At 42.0% G+C, this 20,583-nt stretch overlaps 1 protein-coding gene across 1 annotated transcript in view; it reads left to right on the plus strand.

The window, feature by feature from the left end:
• The window catches only part of LOC135216612 (X-ray repair cross-complementing protein 5-like), a 243,632-nt gene that overhangs the window by 77,720 nt on the left and 145,329 nt on the right, over positions 1-20,583 (plus strand). Inside the window, 1 exon segment of the mRNA XM_064251992.1 lies at positions 14,949-15,089. Within this exon segment, the coding sequence (XP_064108062.1) occupies positions 14,949-15,089 (141 nt within the window).

Here is a 20,583-nt window from a genome sequence, read left to right on the forward strand (position 1 = left end):
ATTGCAATTTAGTGCACAATAAAACGAAAAAAAAGTACTTGTTAGCTTTGACTGTTTTTTGCACAGCGTGATTTTTTTTTCGTTACCATATATCGCATTATTTACATATGATAATGATATTATTTTTCATTTCTGATGATTGCATACTAAACTTCAGGCAATGAAAAAAAAATGAGCCAAAAATGAACTCTTAATCTTCAAATCTAAGCTCGCTGTGATTTTTTGAAAAAATTATTTTTTCCGGTTCCGCGCTCACTCCAAAACCGGCGCCGGCATACAGGAGAGGTTTTGATTTTTAGGGCTTCGGCGTAAGAGGGTTAAGAGAGAGATTATTAGGTTAACTCTGCCGGGGGCCGGAGTATGCTGCAAGCCACTGCAAGGAAGCGAGGAAGCGAGACAGTGAAACAGAAAAACCCATAGAGTGACATTCCAGACATGTACCTATATATATAATGGGATACAACTGTACACATGTACGGTGGATGACACCCTAAGGCCGAGGCCTATGACTAAACATTCTCAAAGTCAGGTCCGGTGTTGGCCTGAGTGGAGAGGAAGGTGAGTACTAGGGTGGGGGGGGGATGCGGGGGGCAGGGGGAGGTGGTCCACCTCCCTTTCCTGGTGGCTCACCATAGTACGGTGCAGGGAGGGAGGGAGAGAGTCCCTAAGAAGCCCCAAGGCAAGGCGACTGAGTACGGCCAGCCCGAGCGCTGAGTGTATCTACCCCCACCTACCACTGAGAGAACTCCCCCTCTCATGCAGACTCGGATAGCTAGCTGTATAGCGAGCGAGTCTCACTCCACCGTGGTGGGTGGGCATGGTGCGGAGAGGGAGAGGGAGGAGGTCAGCAACGGTGTGGCTCGTACGCGATCAACTGGAAACCTTCCCAGCCGGGTGAACAGACACGCGGTGTGGAGGGCCAATTGATCACAAGGGGCCAACCGGCCCTGAAGTCGCATATTGCATACAACAATAAATAACCTTAGAAGCATACATAAATATAAAAATAATAAAATATAAGCTAGCCTAACACGGGGGGAGAAATAATAAAAACTGCGTAAGATAAGGATGTCCAGGAGGGGTAGGCTAATCGCAAGCCTGGCAACTCGGGTGTGTTAGCCTAACCCTTAGGCGGCTAGTCGGTATGCTGTACCAAATATGGGGGCAGGAGACTAGGAGCCAAGACATAAAACGAAGGGACTAGGCCTCCAACGTAAGGGGGAGAGTCCTAACGAATCGGGATCTAACTAGGCTAGGCTATGATCCGAAACATGCGGTCGGAGTAAGGGGGACCCCTAGAAAGACTAGACTGAATGAATTCAAGCTGACTGCATGAAAAACACAATAAAACAGATATGGAATAATAAAAAGTACTGCTAAGGTAACTGATGGTATGGGAGAGAGAAGTAGGCGCGGGAACCATGAAGCTCACGCTACCTAATCTCCTCCTAAACATAATAAAATGGGTGAGATCTGCATAATTGAGATCATAAAACCATAACAGCAGTACTTAACTTAGATGCAGAAGCTTGATCCATCGTAAAAGTGAAAAATCAAAAGTCAGCGCAAAAAACACACAGCACAAAACAAGATGCGTGTAATGGCGGTGACGCTATCAAAAGGAATGTCGTCAGATGGCGCACACTTTAGTAGTAGAGGGTAGCGGGGCTATAGTTCAGCTCCTCTGTTGATGGGAGGAAGGAGCTAAATGGCAGGGTACCTCTGGTAGTGGTATTCACTCGCTCATTATATATACCGACACCTTTTATTAAAAGGTGAGCGAGCCATTTACCTTGGCACTAACGTTTCTCTTTTTCTCTGGTATGAATAGCAATATTTATACCTAGAAATAGTATCAAAGGAACCTATTTCACGGAGCGACACAGGCTGAGCCCAGAAATAATTTTGCAATATATAGGAAGCTTAAACGTAGCCTAAAACTTCAACATTCAAAGAAAACGGGTTGTAATTCATATTCCTATTATATTAGTCAAAAAACATAATCTCTACAAATAATTTATTAACAGATTATATCTCAGAAGGCTTAGTTATTTTTTAGGCCTATAAAACATTTTGCAACATGCAGGCAGCTTCAACACAGTCGAAAGCTTCAACATTCAAAGAAAACTTGTTTTAATTCATATTCCTACTTTGAAAATGTTGTTATGACTGTTGAGCTTATTAGGTCTACTGTCATAATGCAGCAGGCGTAGTTATGTTGATCAGTCCGAGGAGCATGTTAAGTGTGTTTTCGTTGATGGCACCACTAACCTTATCACACCGTCACTTTGAACTTAGCAGCGTAAAAAATAAAAAAAAGAAAATCATTCATTCAAATCACAGATTACGAATTATACCAATGCATAAAAGGGATCATATTTATATAGCCATAAGGAAAATAGGGCTAGCTGTGAATTCACAAACTTTTCGACATTAGAAAAAAAGTATAACACTACTTGGCAACATCACGGTGAGTCTGAGAATCTGGACGATACAAAAAGAATCATGTCGCACGATACAAAAAGAATCATGTCGCATGAGATTTGAGCACCACTGTACATAAGTATGTACACACCTTTAAGGGTACTGATGTTAAGATTACTTTGAAATTATATTAATACAATATAAGATTAATACATATATTATGATAATAATTAAAGGTAAATTTGTTGTAGGATGTTACATAACGCATACATTTAGTGTTTGTATTTCTTCCTCTCTCTCTCTCTCTCTCTCTCTCTCTCTCTCTCTCTCTCTCTCTCTCTCTCTCTCTCTCTCTCAGCAAAAGAATTAACAGGCAGACAAATAGATACTTGTTCAGCCCTCTCTTCTCTGGAAAAAATAAGTTAAGTATATCTTAGTTTTACCAGACCACTGAGCTGATGATTAACACTCTCCTAGGGCTGGCCCGAAGGATTAGATATTTTTACGTGGGATCCTAACCACACTATATCGAGAAATGAATTTCTATTACCAGAAATAAATTCCTCTGATTCCGCTTTGGCTGAGCCGGGATTCGAACTTCGGACCACCGGATTGGCAGCTGAGCGCAAAAACCACTCATCCAGCGAGAAACTTTCTCTTCTCTGGAAAACCTAGATGTATTTATGGAAGGGGAAGAAGTGTTGCTTATAGAAGTTCATTTCAATCTTTTGATATCGTAAGGAGTTATCTCTCTCTCTCTCTCTCTCTCTCTCTCTCTCTCTCTCTCTCTCTCCTCTCTCTCTCTCTCTCATTGGCTGTTTATATATTTCAAATGGTAAAATGTTTCAGATGCCTTTGAAATGATATTAATAATACCAATTCAATGTTATATGTAGGACGATACTTGAAGTATACATTTGGTATTTGAACTTTCGAGATAGGCAGATGTAAGCAATTTTTAGAAGGGAGTTCTGACTATTCGTGGGTTCGAACTATTTGTTGGGCGTCTGGTACACATCCCCCGTGATTAGGGGGGGGGCCGCCGCGGGACACTATATGGAAATGATACTGAACTCTCATTTTTTTGGATTTTTTGGGGGTTTTTCTGTCCCTCAAAAGAGTGGAGTCGTATCTTTATAAAATAGACAAATTAATCACTCTACAGCATTGCACAGCCAACAAGTGGATGAGCCTGTTAGGGACGTTGGCATCGATAGAGCAGTTTGTGTCGCTAAGGAGACTACACATGAAAGTATTACAGTTTTATCTCAGGGCCAGCTGGGACAGAAAAAGTCAGCCCAGTTGGTTTGTGTTTTCAGTAAGACAGAATATCAAGAGACATCTGCTTTGGGGGAAGTCAGAAGGAAGATTACATGAGGGAAAGTCCCTTCATCCTCAGAACCCTGACCTGAGCTTCTTTGCAGACACGTCAGCTTTAGGCTGGGGCGCTCTCCTAGAGGGCAAAGAAGTGTAGGGAATATGGTCAGAGGAAGAAAAGGCATTGTATATAAATGTGAAGGAGCTGAGGGCTATTCACTTAGGACTCAAGATGATTGCATCAGAAGTTAACAACAAAATAGTAGCAGTGCACTCAGACAACACCACGGCACTGTCATATATCAGCAAACAAGGGGAATGCACTCCTTTTTGCTGTGCCAAGCAGCAAGAGACCTACTTCTATGAGCCAAACAGAATTTGACAAAAAAAAATTACAAGATTTTTGCAAGGAAAACTCAACGTCCTAGCAGATCAACTGAGCAGGCACAATCAAGTGATCCCCACAGAATGGACACTAGATCCAATAGTGTGCGAGTCCTTATGGAAGTTGTGGGGAAACTATCGATGACTTTTTTGTGACTTTAAGGAATTATTGCCTTCCTACATTCTTCTCTCCAGCACCAGATCCTCTAGCATATGAGATGGACGCAATGCTACAAGATTGGTTAAATGTTCCTTTATGCCTTCCCTCCCTTCAGGATGATGGGGAGATTCTGATATTTTTACACAAGAATGTGTCAATGATTTTAATCGCCCCGTTTTGGCCACTAAAAGAGTGCTTTCCAGACCTGGTGGACCTTCTAATAGTCTTCCTGATTTTACTTCCTCCAAAGAAAAATCTGCTTAAACAACTGCACTTCAGGATGTATCATCAAAGGTTGTCCCTCTTGCTGTGACAGGATTCAACTGTCAAGAGATTACTCAGAGACAAAAGGCTTTTCAAGAGCGTCTGCAGAGCAATTCCAAAGCGCAGACGTGTATCCTCCACAGTTGTCTACCAGAATAAGTGGGTGATCTTCCGCACATGGTGCAGGCAGAAAGGAATTTTGTCTTCTAAGACCTTCATCAATTATAAAGGGCTACAGAGCCATGCTCAACTCTGTTTTCAGACACAGAGGAATGGATTTATCTACAAATCAGGACATTTTCGATTTGGTTAAATCATGTGACTCAAGTAAACGAAGAACAGACCCAGTGGCCTGGAATTTAGATGTACTAAAATGGCTCTCGGGTCCTCCCTTTGAACGAACGAAGAGGCCTCCTATAGAAAAGTGATGAAGAAGACCCCTTTTCTAGTAGCATTAGCTACAGCTAAAAGATTAAGTGAGCTACAAGCTATGGATGAAAAAATCGGGTTATCTGGGGTAGATAAAATTTGTTCACTTTCTCTTAATTTTCTCTCCAAAATCGAGAATCCCAAAAGACCATGGACTCGCTCTTTTGTGATTAAAGGTTTGTCAGAGGAAGAGGAAAGAGTTCTCTGCCCAGTGAGAGCCCTAAAGTTTTACGCGAAACATGCTTATATAGAATTATACTCTGATTTTTATTAAATTTTTGTATGTTATTCATATATATAAGGTGATGTTCCAGAAAAAAATTAAGAGTTTTTGGATGATTTTTTGGATTTTATTAAGAAAATAAAAAAAATAAAAAATGCAACTCCTTCATTTCTAGAGTTATTTTTAGAGCTACACAGAAATATATTATAGTAGGAAAAAAATGTTGGGAACAGCTTTTTCCATTTTTCATTTTTTTTTGGATGGCGGGCCGGGATTTTCCCCCCAAATTTTGTTGATTTGGTTATAACGGGTTCCTCGTCAACCTAAGAAAAAGTCTAGCCCCAAGAAAATATTTGTCTTTCTTTCCTCTTTCCAGTGGTATACTTAACTTCAAAATTGGCCTAAAAATATAAAAGTAGTTAGCGTTTGAAGTGCAAAAAAGTGAAAATTAGAAAAAATGGCTGTAAATGACAACAAGTTTTTTTGTTTTTTTGGCACTCATGGAAAAACCTTATCTTAGAGCAAAAACATGTTACAAATAAAGGTTTAATATTCTTTAGCGCTTAGTTCAGACTACCTTTTCTTCTTTCTAATAGTTCTTAGTGTTTTTTTGCTTGATATTTGGCGCCAAGTCGTTGTCGTTGTCGTCGTCCCCCCCCCCCCTCCCCCCCCCCCCCCCCCCCCCTCCCCACGGTATTATTCGCTCGAGGTGAGGGCTCCTAATGACTATTGTAATTTTTTCCTGTATTTGCCTAGTTTATTAATTATTTTGATCTTTATATCACCTACTCTCGTACGTATGGGAGCAACAATGGCTTATTCCTTGGTGGGTGTATGGTCTGAGAGAGCAAAAGTCAGACAGAGTAAAAAGCAGCGCTCCTTTCCCTCTGAAAGTTTGGGACTCTCTGTCTCAGTCTCTCAGACCATGCACTCACCAAGGAATAAGCCATTGTTGCTGCCAGATGTACAAGAGTAGGTGATATCAAAATCAAAATAATTAATAAATTAGGCAAATAAAGGAAAGTATGACAATATTCATTAGGAGCCAAACGTCAGCCTTACCTCAGTGTGTGTGGATGGAGGGACCAAAACCCCCGTCAGTTTTAATATCTTGAAAAAATGCTTTGTTCATGTGATAACAAGTGTTGCTCATGTCTTACGGCCATTTAACCAGCTTTTTTAAAATTTCAAAATACTCCCTAAAAATTGGAAGAGTAGCCCCCCTTAAGAGGACAGAAAAGACAAGAGGAACTTCTAGTAATATATGAATATCGGTAAAAGACCCCTCTCATCCTCAAAAAGGATGTACTTTCATTCTTATTGAGGAAGATAATTAGAGAATCACATTCTCAGGTAGAAGAGTTTCCCCCATCCTCAAAGTGAAGGTCAAATTTTAAATGCCGATACTAAAAACTGTTAGCTATGTAATTACTTGGTTACTATATAAGGGATTTGACGAAGGAAAAATCTATTTCTGGGTGATTGGCTCGTGTCGCCCTATGAAAGTATCCTTAATATCATTCTTTCTAGGTAAAATTAGCCTAAAATTACCAGAGAAAACAAAATTAAGAAAATGTCAGTAAACGACTCGCTCACTCTTAAAAAGAAGTGTCGGTATGATATAGGGGCGAGTGTGGAACACTACCACGAGACAAAACACCAATTAGAACTTCCCTATCAGAATCCCTCCAAGAGAGAGCTGATACCAACGGGCGATGCAGCCTCTACTACTACTACTAGAGGACGCCACGGACAGCAGCGCCCCTAGCGGTCATCCTTAATTAAAACAATAAATACATCTTGTCCTGCAAGGGGGGGAAAACAAACCATAAAAAAGGGGGGGTTTCATAGGGCGACACGAGCCAATCACCCAGAAATAGATTTTTCCTTCGTCAAAATCCCTTTTCTGGGCTCAGCTCGTGTCGGCCTATGAAAGAGTACCAGAGAAAACAGACAAGATGGAAAAGGAAACAATGAAAAACAGTTTAAAATGATGGATATAATATAAGTAAATCAATTACAGCATACAAATTAAGCACTTAAACTAACTTATTATAACAGTAAAATAATAGAATGTTAGTAAACTTAAAGTACTTAAATGGTAAATAAATAAAATTACAGAGATGCATGTAAAATGAGGCAAATTTGGGATTTACTTAACTAGAATATAAAATTATAAAATATATACATACATGTGTCCTACCCTAGCATAAAAATAAGGGTAGGTACACTGAAATCCATCATTAATACAATTATTCCAAAATATATACAAACACATTGTGACTGAAGTTCATCATAAACACAAAATGGTGATATACAACATATTGTGTCCTACCCTAGCATAAAAAATAAGGGTAGGTACACTGAAGTACATATCAGTACAAAAGTGGGTGTCCCTAGCAAAAAAAAATAAGGGACAATCCACTATATGATACAACGGCTAAGGCTATGATGTTGAGTAGCCTGACGATAGGTTGAGGCATGTTGGTTGAAGTAGGTAGAAAGGAGACCTGGATCAATACTACAACTACTAAACAGTATCAGGGAAACTATGTTTCCCGCTGCTACTGCTGAAAACTTTAAAGATTCCAAGGACTTTAAATAATGCCGTTTAAAGACTGTCGGGGATTTCCATCCAGTATACTTTCTAAGATCCTCAAAGTTCATATGTTGGAAATAATTAATTTGAGGTGGCTACTCCCCTGATATCATGTGCTTTTGGGAATGACTCAGGGTTGGCTTGTTTAATGAAGTAAAGGATTTGCTGTCTAATGCCTTTACTGATAAAGTACCACCTTTTTCTCTCATAAAGAGAGCACCTGAGGATCTAGAAGAAGTACGAGATAGAAAGGCGGCTCTAAGAGTTGATACTGGGCAGAGAGAAGGATCCTGTGGAAGTGGGATAACCTTCCAAGGAGCCCACCTTGCAAGAGGATCTTCATTTTTGGCTAAAAAGCTACGATCCGGAGCAAGTAGAACTTCTCCTGATGGGAGGAATTCCACATGACCCGCATCCCCTGGATAGAGCCGACAGTTCTGAAATTCTAGCTCCTGAGGCTAGGCTTAATAAGAATAATGTCTTCCTCAGGAGCATTATGAATGTACAAGATGAGTTGTCAGTATCTGAAGCTAGTTTGAGGACATCATTTAAGAACCATGAAACTGTAGTAGGCCTCTGAGAAGGTCTAAGTCTAGCACAGGCTTTAGGGATAGATGTGAAATAAGATTCAGTCAAATCTATCTGAAAACCTACTTGAAAGATTTTCTTCAAAGCCGATTTGTGAGTGGTAATCGTGCTAGCTGCTAAACCTTTTTCAAACAAGGATCTGAAAAAGGATATAGCCAAATTAACTGTCATGGTTGTAGTGTTCGATTCTCTCAAGAAAGATGCTAATTTTTTAACAGCTGAGTCATATTGTCTAATGGTTGACTCTCTCTTATCTGATTCTAGGAAGAGAATATTCTGTGGATCATGTCAGCATCTTTATTAGCCGCAAACTTCATGAAGTCCATAAAGTTAGGGTCTGAAGAGTTCTTGAGGAAGCGAACACAGTCCTCATTTGTACTGATTGTGACAGTTTGGGATTGGGGATCCGTTGAGGTCGGAGACCCAATTCCAAAAGAAGAGATACCAGTTGCTCTTGGGCCAGTCCGGTGCAATCAGAGCTACTATCCCTTTGAAAGACCTTAGTTTGTCTAGGACTTTCAAGAGAAGATTCACTGGAGGAAAAATATAAATCCTCCTCCACTGATTCCAATCTAACGACAGGGCGTCCGTGGCATAAGCCAGAGGGTCCAGGTTGGGGGCCACATAGCAAGGGAGCTTGTGGTTCGCTTGTGAGGCGAAGAGATCCACTTGGAGACTGGGGACTCTCCGGCTTACCCACTGGAATGACCCGACGTCCAGAGACCACTCTGATTTCCAGAGGAACTGACCGGACAGGGGCGTCTCTATCACATTTCTTACTCCTGCCAGGTGAGTGGCAGACAGATGCCATTTGTGTTTGTTTGCTAATGCAAAGATGGCTATCATGACATGGTTCACATGCTTGGATTTGGACCCTCCTCTGTTGATGCAATGAACTACCACTGCACTGTCCAAAACTAGCCTTAGATGAGACTTCTTCGGGGGAAGCAGTCTCTTCAGAGTAAGAAATACTGCCATTGCTTTCCAACACGTTTATGTGGAGCTGGCGAAATTGAACTGACCAAGTCCCCTGAACCTGTTTGAACTGAGAGTATCCCCCCCACCCGGACAGGGATGCATCCGTGTGAATGTTAACACTGGGAGGGGATATTGAAGGGGTACCGTTCTTGGCTAAGTTCTTACTTTTGACCAAGGCCGTAGTTGGTTGCGGAGGATCTGTGGAATTACTGACAACTTGTCTCGATATTTGGAGTTTGCTCTTGACCGCCAAATTCGATTTATATCTTTCAGCCTTGCTTTCAGAAGGATATCTGTTACCGAAGCAAACTGAAGAGACCCTAGGATTCTCTCCTGGTTTCTTCTTGACGTCTGTTTGCATTTGAGGAATTGCCTGACAGATTTTGCTATTTCCTTCCGTTTGGCCACTGGAATTGATAGATTGTGGGAAGACAAATCCCATTGGATTCCTAGCCACTGAAAATGAGATTCCGGAGTAAGTCTGGATTTCGTTTTGTTTATCTGGAACCCCAGATGTTCCAGAAAGTGAACTACCTTTTTGGTAGCTTCGAGACATTCCTCGACTGTTGGTGCCAGATCAACCAATCGTCGAGATATGCCGCTACCATGATTCCCTGAGCTCTCAATTGTTGTACAACCACTTCTGCTATCTTTGTGAATACCCTGGGGCTACATTCAGACCGAAGGGCATCACTTTGAATGAGAATGTTTGATTTCCTAGCCTGAATCCTAGGAATGGGCGGAAGTTGCCTGGCTAATAGGGATATGATAGTATGCGTCTGTAAGATCGATGGAGCATGTGACGGCTCCACGAAGGAAGTAGGGTCCTTACTTGCGAGAGGGTAAGCATCTTGAACTTGTCGCAGCGAATGAAAGAGTTTAGCTTTGACAAGTCTAAGATTACCCTTCTTTTTGTTGAGCCTTTCTTTGGCACGCTGAATAAGCGCCCTTGAAATTTTAGATGTTTGACTCTCGCAATAGCTCCTTTCTGAAGGAGTTCTTCCGCGTAATCTATCAATTCCTTTGACGGTACCTGATGAAATGATTTGATTGGAGGGGGATCTTTGATCCAACTCCAGCCTAATCCTTTGGACACTATGCTCTGTGCCCAATTGCTGAACCCCCACCTGTGGCGGAAGAGGAACAGCCTCCCTCCTACCTGGGGAGCCTCATTGCTGATGGGCGGGTTGGCCACCAACGCCCTCCTCTGAACGGTCTACTCCTCGTGCCCCTTCCTGCGCCACACTGACGAAAGTAACCTCTCGCCCTACCTCTCGGTTTGAGAGTAGCCTTGAGCCTCATAAGCAGGGTTAAAGACTGGCGAGATAGCGTAGGAAGTGGATGGTTGAGATTGCTGGGGCACCAGGAGGAAAGGTTGGTTCTGTTTAGATGTGGAAGGTTGTCCCTGTTGGGTAACTGGACTGCCTGCACAAATTGCTGCTGATGTTGGAGTTTTTATAAGGCTGGAACCTCTTACCAGCCTTCTTTGGTTTCTTGCCAGCAGTGGGAACGGATTCCTGTTTCCTCTTAGAGGGAAATACCCCACCTAGCTCTAAGGCTCTGGTTGAGTCTAGCAGCTTCGTGGTGGACCTCGTTCACTGCGGACTCTTGGAAGAGATCCGCTCCCCACATGCTTGCAGCCAAGAGTCTATTAGGCTCATGCCTGATTGTGCACTCTTGTAGGACATGCTTCCGGCAGTTCCTCCTAGCCTGGAAGAAGTCAAAAGCGTCCGACAGAACCGTCTGAAACTGAGATTTCGCTAGAATCTTGAACAGCGGTTCCGAAGCGTAGGAAAGAGCAGCCATTTCTGTAACGATGAGAGAATTGAGGGACCTGCCAAACCTAGTTCGCGCATCGAACTCTGCCTGGATTAGGGAATCCGGCAGCCTAGGTAATTTCTCACCGAACTGGTCCATGGCGCAGTCCGGCTTGAGTTTACCCAGCGTGAATGTAGCTGGCAGGTTTTCCCACAATTCTCCGAAGGCGGGAAGAGTGGAGAAGTAGACTCCGACTCCCTCAACTGTGGAAGGGCTGGGCTCATCCTTGAGGACTGCCTGAAGGCTTCTCCACCAATTTCGTGGTGAACGGAAGAGAGACCTCCTCTTCCGTCGCGAAAATAGTGAAGGGACTCTTGTAGGCCTGGAGTCTAGTGTTAGTACACTCCCAGTCCTCAAGGCAGTGAACCCATTCCCGCTGGGCGTGATCTCTACTGTAAAGAACTGACTCCTTCGAGATTTTGTCTTCTCTCGTGAGAGCCGTTGGCGTCAGCCTAGCATACCCGATGAAAGGCTGCATCAGACCCGGAGGGTAGAACTCGACAGTCCTCAATCCTTCGATACCAAACTCCGGGATAGAAATCATTCCGTCCTTAAATGGAGCGTAGGCAGCTACTCTCCATGGGTTCTCCATAGAGAAAGCTGGCAAGGAGTCATAAGGTGGAAGTTGAAGAATCCCCGTGCTAGATGCAGGGGAGACTGGGGGAGGAGCCTGAGCTAGCCCAGCCACTCGGTCCTCATTCTCTCTCATTCTATTAGAGAGGTCCTGGATTGACTGTCCAGTTTGAGACAGACTGTTCGATAATTGCGCGAACATCTGCTCGAAACGCGTTCCCAATGCGGAGATTTGGGAACCTACTAGCACCCCCACCTGTTCCATCACTCCTGGTGAGACAGTGGAGGGAACGCAGGTGCTGGTGCTTGCTACCCCTGCCGGCATAGCCGGAGAGGAGGCAGCGGAGGCGGGAGAAGGCAGTGACTCGGTGGTAGCGCGAGCCTTCTCCTTCGAAGCCTTGCTTCTGGAACTCTTCGACTGGGAAGAGCCCGGCTTTGCCTTCACCGCATCGGCATAGGAAGTCGACGACTTCCTAACCGAAGAAGACGAAGACGACTTCCTAGAAGTCGACTTAGACAAGGTCTTCGGTTCTCTCTTTCCCTTCTCCTTAGGAGGTACAGAGAGAGCGGGAGGGCGAATAGGGATCTCGGATCCCACAAAGCCTTGGAAAGAAGCGGAAGAAGAGGGGACAGGAGAAGATCCAGGAGCGCCCAAGGAAAGACCTTGAGCGCCCGACAAACCTACCTCAACCAACAAATCCTCGCTAACTACCGCCATTGGCTCAAGGTTCAGGTCCAAGGCAGCGACGTCCGGAACCGACTCCTGTGAGGCTACGACCCCAAACGATTGCTGGAGGTCTTGCTGGATGGAGGCTATCAGTGGGGCAGCGGACAAGGGGTCGACGTAACCCGTCGACTTGCCCGCTGGGAAGATCTGGATGGCCAGCTTCCTATCCAAAATGTAGGGCTGGCCCTTGGCGGCGTTTTTTCCAAAGCCGCCCACCCACGCTTTCAGGGTGGCGAGGGCAACTTCCCTCACACCGCTAGCCTGAAAGAAAGGTGAGATTAGCTGCCAATTGTGGAACGGGGTTAACAAACTTACGACTAGAAGTTGTTAGTAAAATCATAAGTAAGCCTTTAATGGACTTACCCCATCTCCCAGCTGACCGACCAGGTCGTAGCATATAGCGCAGGCTTCGGGCGTGCCAGTGACAATCGTCTCGTTGAACGACGTGGCACACGGGGCGTGAGACCTGCACTCGTCATGTCCACAGGGGTCGTAGAGCGTGGCGTTACAGGCCGGGACCTGGCAGTTGGTAGCCTGTAAGTGAAAAAGTACATGAGTACCAAGTAAACACTTACAGCCTAACATATGCTCCGCTGGTGCCGGAGCGATAAAGTTAGATAAAACCAGAGCCCCGCCAAAATACGTGTGGTAACCAGGTTGGAAGATAGGCTATGGCTCCGCCAATGGCGGAAGCACAAGAATCAACCAACTAGGAGTGGTGGTAATGGAAACCACGACGGAAAATGGCGGGGATGGTTGAAAAATAATATAATAACACACAATTCATTGTAAAATATCTTATAATTAGGGTATATCCTTAAAATAACAAAAATAAAACAACTTCTCTCCGCCCGTCTACTAGAAGAGTGCGTAGGTAAGGGTAAGCTCCCTTCCGATAGCGGGGGAGAGATATAAGGATATAGTAGGCAAGCAACCGACCACTCGTAGTGCCCACCCTGCCCGCTAGCGGAGCCAATAACCTATAACCAAAGGTGCCCCGGCTGCGACGGAAGGCTCCTTACGTATCGTGAGGTGGCTGAGCAACTGGGGAGGGGGGGAGGAAGGTCCCGGCGAAACACGGCGGGAGCGAGAAAAGGGGGGAGGGATGGCCTACTCCTCCCCGCCTCACCAACTACCCGCATGGAGACCCGGTACCTCATAGTGGTCGCCCTATACCCCCCGTTGGGGGAACCCCCTGGTCACCTCCGAGAGTGTGAGAGAAGGCGATGAGGTTGTCATAACAACGAAGGGGTCCCCCAGCTCCTCCCTATATCAGAGAGGGAGGGAAGGGGCAGGGTAAGGTGCTATGGAACACGTGACCGCAAGTGGCCTAGGCCGCGAGCAACACAACCGTGGTAGGGCCACGTGAACCAAGCTGTACCAATACATGGAACAAGCACCTAGGCTAGCCTAACACCCTAAATAATAATAAAAATACATCGAAAGGTGGAAGAGACACTTTTAGTAAAAGAGAAAGAAGCCCAGGAGGAGGCAGACTGTTCCAAGAAACAGGAGCCTACTCGGAGCCAGCGATAGCCGATGTAGAGCAAGAGCCGGGATGCTGGGCCGGAAATAATAATAATAGCCCAAATAAACCACCAAGCTAAGAGAATGGTAGGAGGGCTGAACTAGCTAAAACTCGATGTAAAAACAATGAATGTGATAAAGTAAGCCCATAAGTATAAGAAGTCCCAGTATGGAGGACCGGGAATTCTTACGAGGCGGCATGGCCGCCACGAGACAACCGGGGAACCGTATATGACCTATTAAGAGGAAAATACTGGTACCCGGAAGATAAAAATACGGTAAAATGTTACTTATGAGTTACTTAACTTAGCCGTGGCAATTGCTGAGCGTTCCATCGTAGATAGTACGAATAAATCCAAGAAAACACGAGCACAAGAAAATGGCGACTTGTCGCTGGTGCTAAAAATTAAGGATGACCGCTAGGGGCGCTGCTGTCCGTGGCGTCCTCTAGTAGTAGTAGTAGAGGCTGCATCGCCCAGTTGGTATCAGCTCTCTCTTGGAGGGATTCTGATAGGGAAGTTCTAATTGGTGTTTGTCTCGTGGTAGTGTTCCACACTCCGCCCTATATCATACCGACACTTCTTTTTAAGAGTGAGCGAGTCAGTTTTACTGACATTTTCTTAATTTTGTTTTTCTCTGGTAATTTTAGGCTAATTTTACCTAGAAAGAATGATATTAAGGATACTTTCATAGGCCGACACGAGCTGAGCCCAGAAATAAATTTTATTTTATCTTAAACTGTTATTTTACTATGAATGGAATTAAATTTGGGAAAGGAGTAGCATTTTAAAATTTTTATGCTTGAAAATATGTTGAATCCAATGATTTTTCATTGAACTGTTATTGAAGGTAATTTGAATTGCTGTGTTTGACCTGTTACTTGTGAAACAGTGGTATATAAATGGTGACAATAATTTTGTATTTCATTGTCTTTTAGGCAGATGGTGGTATGTATAGTTTTGAAGATGCCATTCCACAATTGATTTTCTTTGAGAAACGATCAGCTGGTAGTGCCAATTGGAATACACTGTTGGAAATTGGTCCCAGTTTCCAAATTGCCATTACAGGGAGAATTAAGGTAAGTTGGTGTCAATGCTTTTGTCTAGTAAGCTACTGTAAGGAGAGAGGGGGATAATTTTCTGTAACTTGAAACACTTTAGCAGTAAACTTATCTTACTACAGGTACAGTAGTACCTCCTACTTCAAACTTAATCCGTTCCAGAAGGCTGTTCGAAGTACGATTTGTTCAAAATATGAAACAAGTATCCCCATAAGAAATAAAAGGGAATCAGGATAATTTGTTCCAGCCAACCCATTCTCTCTTCCTCAACCAGAGGCGTATTACAGCTCTGTCCTCAACAATATCACGACACACGATAACTTGAAATCATTCATTCATTACTCCTAAAAAATATAAACATTCCCTCCCTCTACCTCAAGTTAGCTGTGTATCACCACAATGATGAATGATTTTGTTAATCATTTGTGCTAAATTTTAATGTGGAAAGCTCTGTTTTTTCATTTACTGTTTTGTTAATATTGTTCAACTAGACCGTCACACTCAACGCACCGAACACTGCCTCAATTAAGACTTTTTTTTTGTATTGTATTTGATTGTTTTCATATTTTACCATTATGTTAAATTTATTGTGAAATAACGTTTTATTTTTATGTGAATTGGTACTGCTTTTACGAACATATTATAGTAAAGATTTTACTCTCTTCTCTCCGCAACAATACCACGATGCACAATAACCTAAAATAGTTCATTCATTATTCCTCAAAAATATAAATGCTCCCTCACTCTACTGCAGTGACGAATAATTTTGTTAATCATTTGTGCTAAATTTTATTGTGAAAAGCTTTGTTCTTTCATTTACTGTTTTGTTAATATTGTTCAACTAGACAGTCTCACTGGGCTCATCGAACACTGTCTCAATTAAGAGTTTTTTTTTTTTTTTTTTTTTTTCTGTATTGCAGTTGATGGTTTTCATATTTTATCATTACGTAAAATTTATTGGGAAATTTCCTTTTTATATAAATTGTCATTGCGTTTACTTACATACAGTAACTCTCTCTTCTTCTCAACATATCAACGTTCCCTCGTTCAGTCTCAAGTTAGCTGGGCGTGACATCACCTTGGTTACATACGATTTTATGCATCTTTTATGCTAAATGTTATATTGAAAGCTAAATTTTATATTAAATGCTTTATACTTTTATTTATTTTGTTGAATATTGTTATTAACTATATATTGTAAATGAAAAAATAAATTTAATACAGTTTAACTTGTAATACCCAGTACCATCGAATACAAGTATGAACTAGATAACCAGTCAATTTGAAGTATGAGCATTTGTCGACAAATGATACAAAATTTTCTCGAAAATTTTGATCGAAAAACGGAAAGTTAGACATGTGAAACGTTCGACAAACGAAGTACCACTGTACTCCTCATTTAACAATGTACTTGTTTTATGATGACAACTCTGAATTATGATGGCAACATGAAAAGAGAAAAAACCATAATAGGAAAATAAAAATATTGCTGAATGGTGGCCAAAGAGAAACGCTAATCAGTGCCAATAATCTAGCCTTGCCTAGGTTTTGAAAACCTTCAAGTCTATGGCTAAAACATAAATAAATGGGTTTAATATACTTTGTAAAGAAAAGTTATACAGTTGAACCTCTTAAAACTGGCATTCTATGGTCTGGAAACCCCTGGTTCGGCTTGAATCAGCCGCCATTAGTTCATTGCATGACCAACAGTGTGGCGCCACGTATTGTTTACTACCTCAGACAGCAAAAATTATGCCATGTCTCCTTTGCTTTTATAAAAATAATTCTTAGTAATGAAAAGAAAATGTGTGAAGTCAAATGTTTTTTAAATTAACTTCAAAATAAATATATTTATTTGAATATTCCATTTAAGAAGACTACCAAGTCGAACCTTTTAATAAAAAACATGAGACATTTGGCATGCACGAATTCCTTACTCTTAGTGTGCTTGAAAGACATGTGGCACAGTTTGATAATTTCTTTTACATGACTGTATTTACATATATGTCACCCATGAGATCAGATGATACTAAAGGTAAGAAGTGCAAGTGTAAATCTTTATCTATGCTAGAAAATGTTTATCCCATTAGTGAATAGTTTAGTGTTCACTTTCCTCAATAGGTGGTGGTGTGCTATGTTTACGTTTTGACAGCGACATTCAAATGCACTTTGCCGAAATTCATTCATTATTTTATTCATCTCACTATCCTCTACAATAGAAATAAATGACAAAGAAAACTAATAGCGATAATTAAGAAATACTAGATTTAGGATATGGAAGTCACGGATAATAATGTGTAGATTCTTAGAAAAGTATAGTACATACTGTATTGACTTACTATTACTAAATCAGAAATGTAGGCTAAATGTGTTAAATGAAGTACACTATTTAAAGAAAATTATACACTATGAAGATATAAAATGATGAAACTAATATGAGTAATAAAATGATAAAAAGCGTTGTCGGAACTTAGCCAAGTAGTAGGCTATGTTGGAAACTAGTTTGTGTAATGATATATGACTGAAAATTAATGCTATTAGTCAAAATAAAGAGAATTACACGCTTAACAAAGAATTCATTTGGTGATGTTGGGTCACTGGAACTGAACCCTGTCGTTAAACGAAGAGTACCATTTATTTAAACTCTCCATTAACATGAGTTTAAGTTTTGATTGTTGATTGTCAAGCAGTAAACGGTATATGTAAATATTTTTTGTCATTCATATTAAGGATTTTGGTACCTGTCTACTCTGGCAGTCACTGGAGTTATCTGAGTTATGATGTCATGAAATGGCTGTAGTGATAATCTGGAATAAAAAGTATCTGATAATTAAAGGATTTTTGTCGTAGGAAAACTCTATTTCTGGCGATGGGTTCGTGTTGCCCAGTGAAATAATCCTGTAGTTCATTATTTCTAAGGTAAATGAGCTAACAAATACCAGAGAAAAAACAAATCAAAGAAGTTGTCAGTATAACTGACTCGCTCACCCATAACTAAAAGAAGGGTGTCGGTATGGTAACTGGGCGAGTGAGACCACTACCACGAACTTCTTGCCATTTCGAATTCTCCTATATCAAAACTCCCAAACGAGAGAGCCGATCCACAGTCGAGGCGGCAACTACTACCACTACACCCCACGCCACGCCGATCGCCGCGCCTCTGGTGGCCATCCTGAAGTTAGCAGGCAATCTTGGGCGGCAGGGCAGGGCAGTGGTGGGATTTCCACTGGGCGCACGAACCCATCGCCCAGAAATAGATTTTTCCTACGTCAAAATCCTTTTTCTGGGCTCAGTTCGTGTCGCTGCGTGAAATAGTACCAGAGAAATAGCACAGATTGAAGAAATAAAAGAAGGTCTCAATAAAACTAAAAATTAAATCTACAATACTATAATTTAGAGAATAAGGTATGCACATAAAATAATAACACCAAAAGGGGACTTATGTGAAAATATATACAAAACTTACAACTAATCATGTCAACTTAATGTCTAAATGTGAGTTAAACCACAGTAATTACTTACTCACAAACATATAAGGAATTAATAAAATATAAAATATTACAAAGTATCAAAAACATTACTAGATGAGAGTATGTGGAACCCTAGCAATAAATAAGGGGAACACACTCGATAAGTTTCATATACACAAATATTGAAAAATTACCAAGTATCAAACCATTGTAAGATGAGAGTGTAGAACCCTAGCATAAAAATAAGGGGACCACACTCGATAAGTTTATATATACAAAAATTGTTGGTGACCCTAGTAAAAAAAAATAAGGGACACACCACTAAGCCATCATGATAAGTAGCTAAGGCTAAAGGCGAAGTGTAGAGCACAACGGTAGGATGGACGAAATGTTAAATGAGGCAGTAGAAAGGAGATCTGATCTTCAACTACAACTACTGGGCAGTGTCAGGAGAAACTATGTTTCCCGCTGCCACTGCTGGAAATTTTTAAAGATTCTAGGGAGTTTGAATAGTGTCGCTTAAAAACTGTCTGCGATTTCCATCCAGTATACTTTTTCAAATCCTCAAAGTTCATGTGTTGGAAATAGTTAATTGAGGTGGCTACTGCCCAGATATCATGTGCTTTAGGGAAAGATTCAGGGTTTGCTTGTTTAACAAATAAAGTAGAGGATCTGTTGCCTTATGCCTTTAATTGATAAAGTGTCACCCTTTTCTCTCCTAAAGAGGGGACCCGAAGAGGAGGAGGATGTCCTAGACAGAAAGGCTCGTAAGGTCATTACTGGACAAGAGAAGGGTCTTGAGGAAGAGGGATGACTTTCCAAGGTTCCCACCTCAATAAAGGATCCTCATTTTTAGCTAAATAACTGCGATCCGGGGAGTGTAGAACTTCTCCTGAGGGGAGAAATTCTATATGTCCCGTACTCTGGACAGAGCCGACAGTTCTGAAATTCTAGCTCCTGAAGCCAGGCTTAGCAAAAACAACGTCTTTCTTAAGAGCATTATAAAAGAACAAGTAGAGTTGTCAGTGTCTGAAGCCAATTTGAGGACATCATTCAAAAACCATGACAAGAAAGTAGGCCTTACAGAAGGTCTAAGTCTAGCACAAGCCTTGGGAATAGATGAAAAATAGGAATCTGTTAAGTCTATGTTAAAACCCAGTTGAAAGATCTTCTTCAAGGCTGACTTATTCATAGTAATAGTGCTAGCTGCTAACCCTTTTTCAAACAAAGACCTAAAAAAGGATATAGCTGAATTGATAGTAATGGTTTTGATGTTTGATTCCTTCAGGAAAGATGCCAACTTCTTAACTGCAGCGTCATACTGCCTCAGAGTGAATCCCTTTTATCTGATTCCAGGAAAAGGATCGCTGGGGATCTATACCTGCATCTTTTTTAGCCGCAAACTTCATGAAGTCCATAAAGTTAGGGCTTTGAGAATTCCTGAGGAAGCGAACACAGTCTTCATTTGTACTGATTGAGAGAGTCTGGGATTGGGAATCCGTTGGGGGCGAAGACCCAATTCCAGAAGCAGAGGATACCAGTTGCTCTTCGGCAGTCCGGTGCTACTAGGGCCACTTGTCCCTTGAAAGTCCTGAGTTTGTTCAGAGCTTTCAGAAGAAGATTCACTGGAGGAAAGATGTAAATCTTCTTCCACTGGTTCCAGTCTATGGACAGAGCGTCTGTGGCATATGCCAGAGAGGGTCCAGGTTGGGAGCCACATAGCATGGAAGCTTGTGGTTCGCTTGAGAAGCGAAGAGATCGTACTTGGAGACCTGGGACACCCTCCGGCGTATCATTGAAACGAACTGTTGTCCAGAGGACCATTCTGACTCCAAGGGAACTGACCTTGGGATAGAGCGTCTGCTATCACATTCCTTACTCCTGCCAGGTGGGTGGAGGAGAGATGCCATTTGTACTTGTCCGCCAGGGAAAAAAGATGGCTATCATGACATGGTTCAGATGTCTTGATTTGGAACCTCCCCTGTTGATGCAGTGAACTACTACTGCGCTGTCCAGAACCAATTTTACATGAGAGTTCTTTG

This window comes from Macrobrachium nipponense, chromosome 6 (genome assembly GCF_015104395.2).
Source record: "Macrobrachium nipponense isolate FS-2020 chromosome 6, ASM1510439v2, whole genome shotgun sequence".
NCBI lineage: Eukaryota > Metazoa > Arthropoda > Malacostraca > Decapoda > Palaemonidae > Macrobrachium > Macrobrachium nipponense.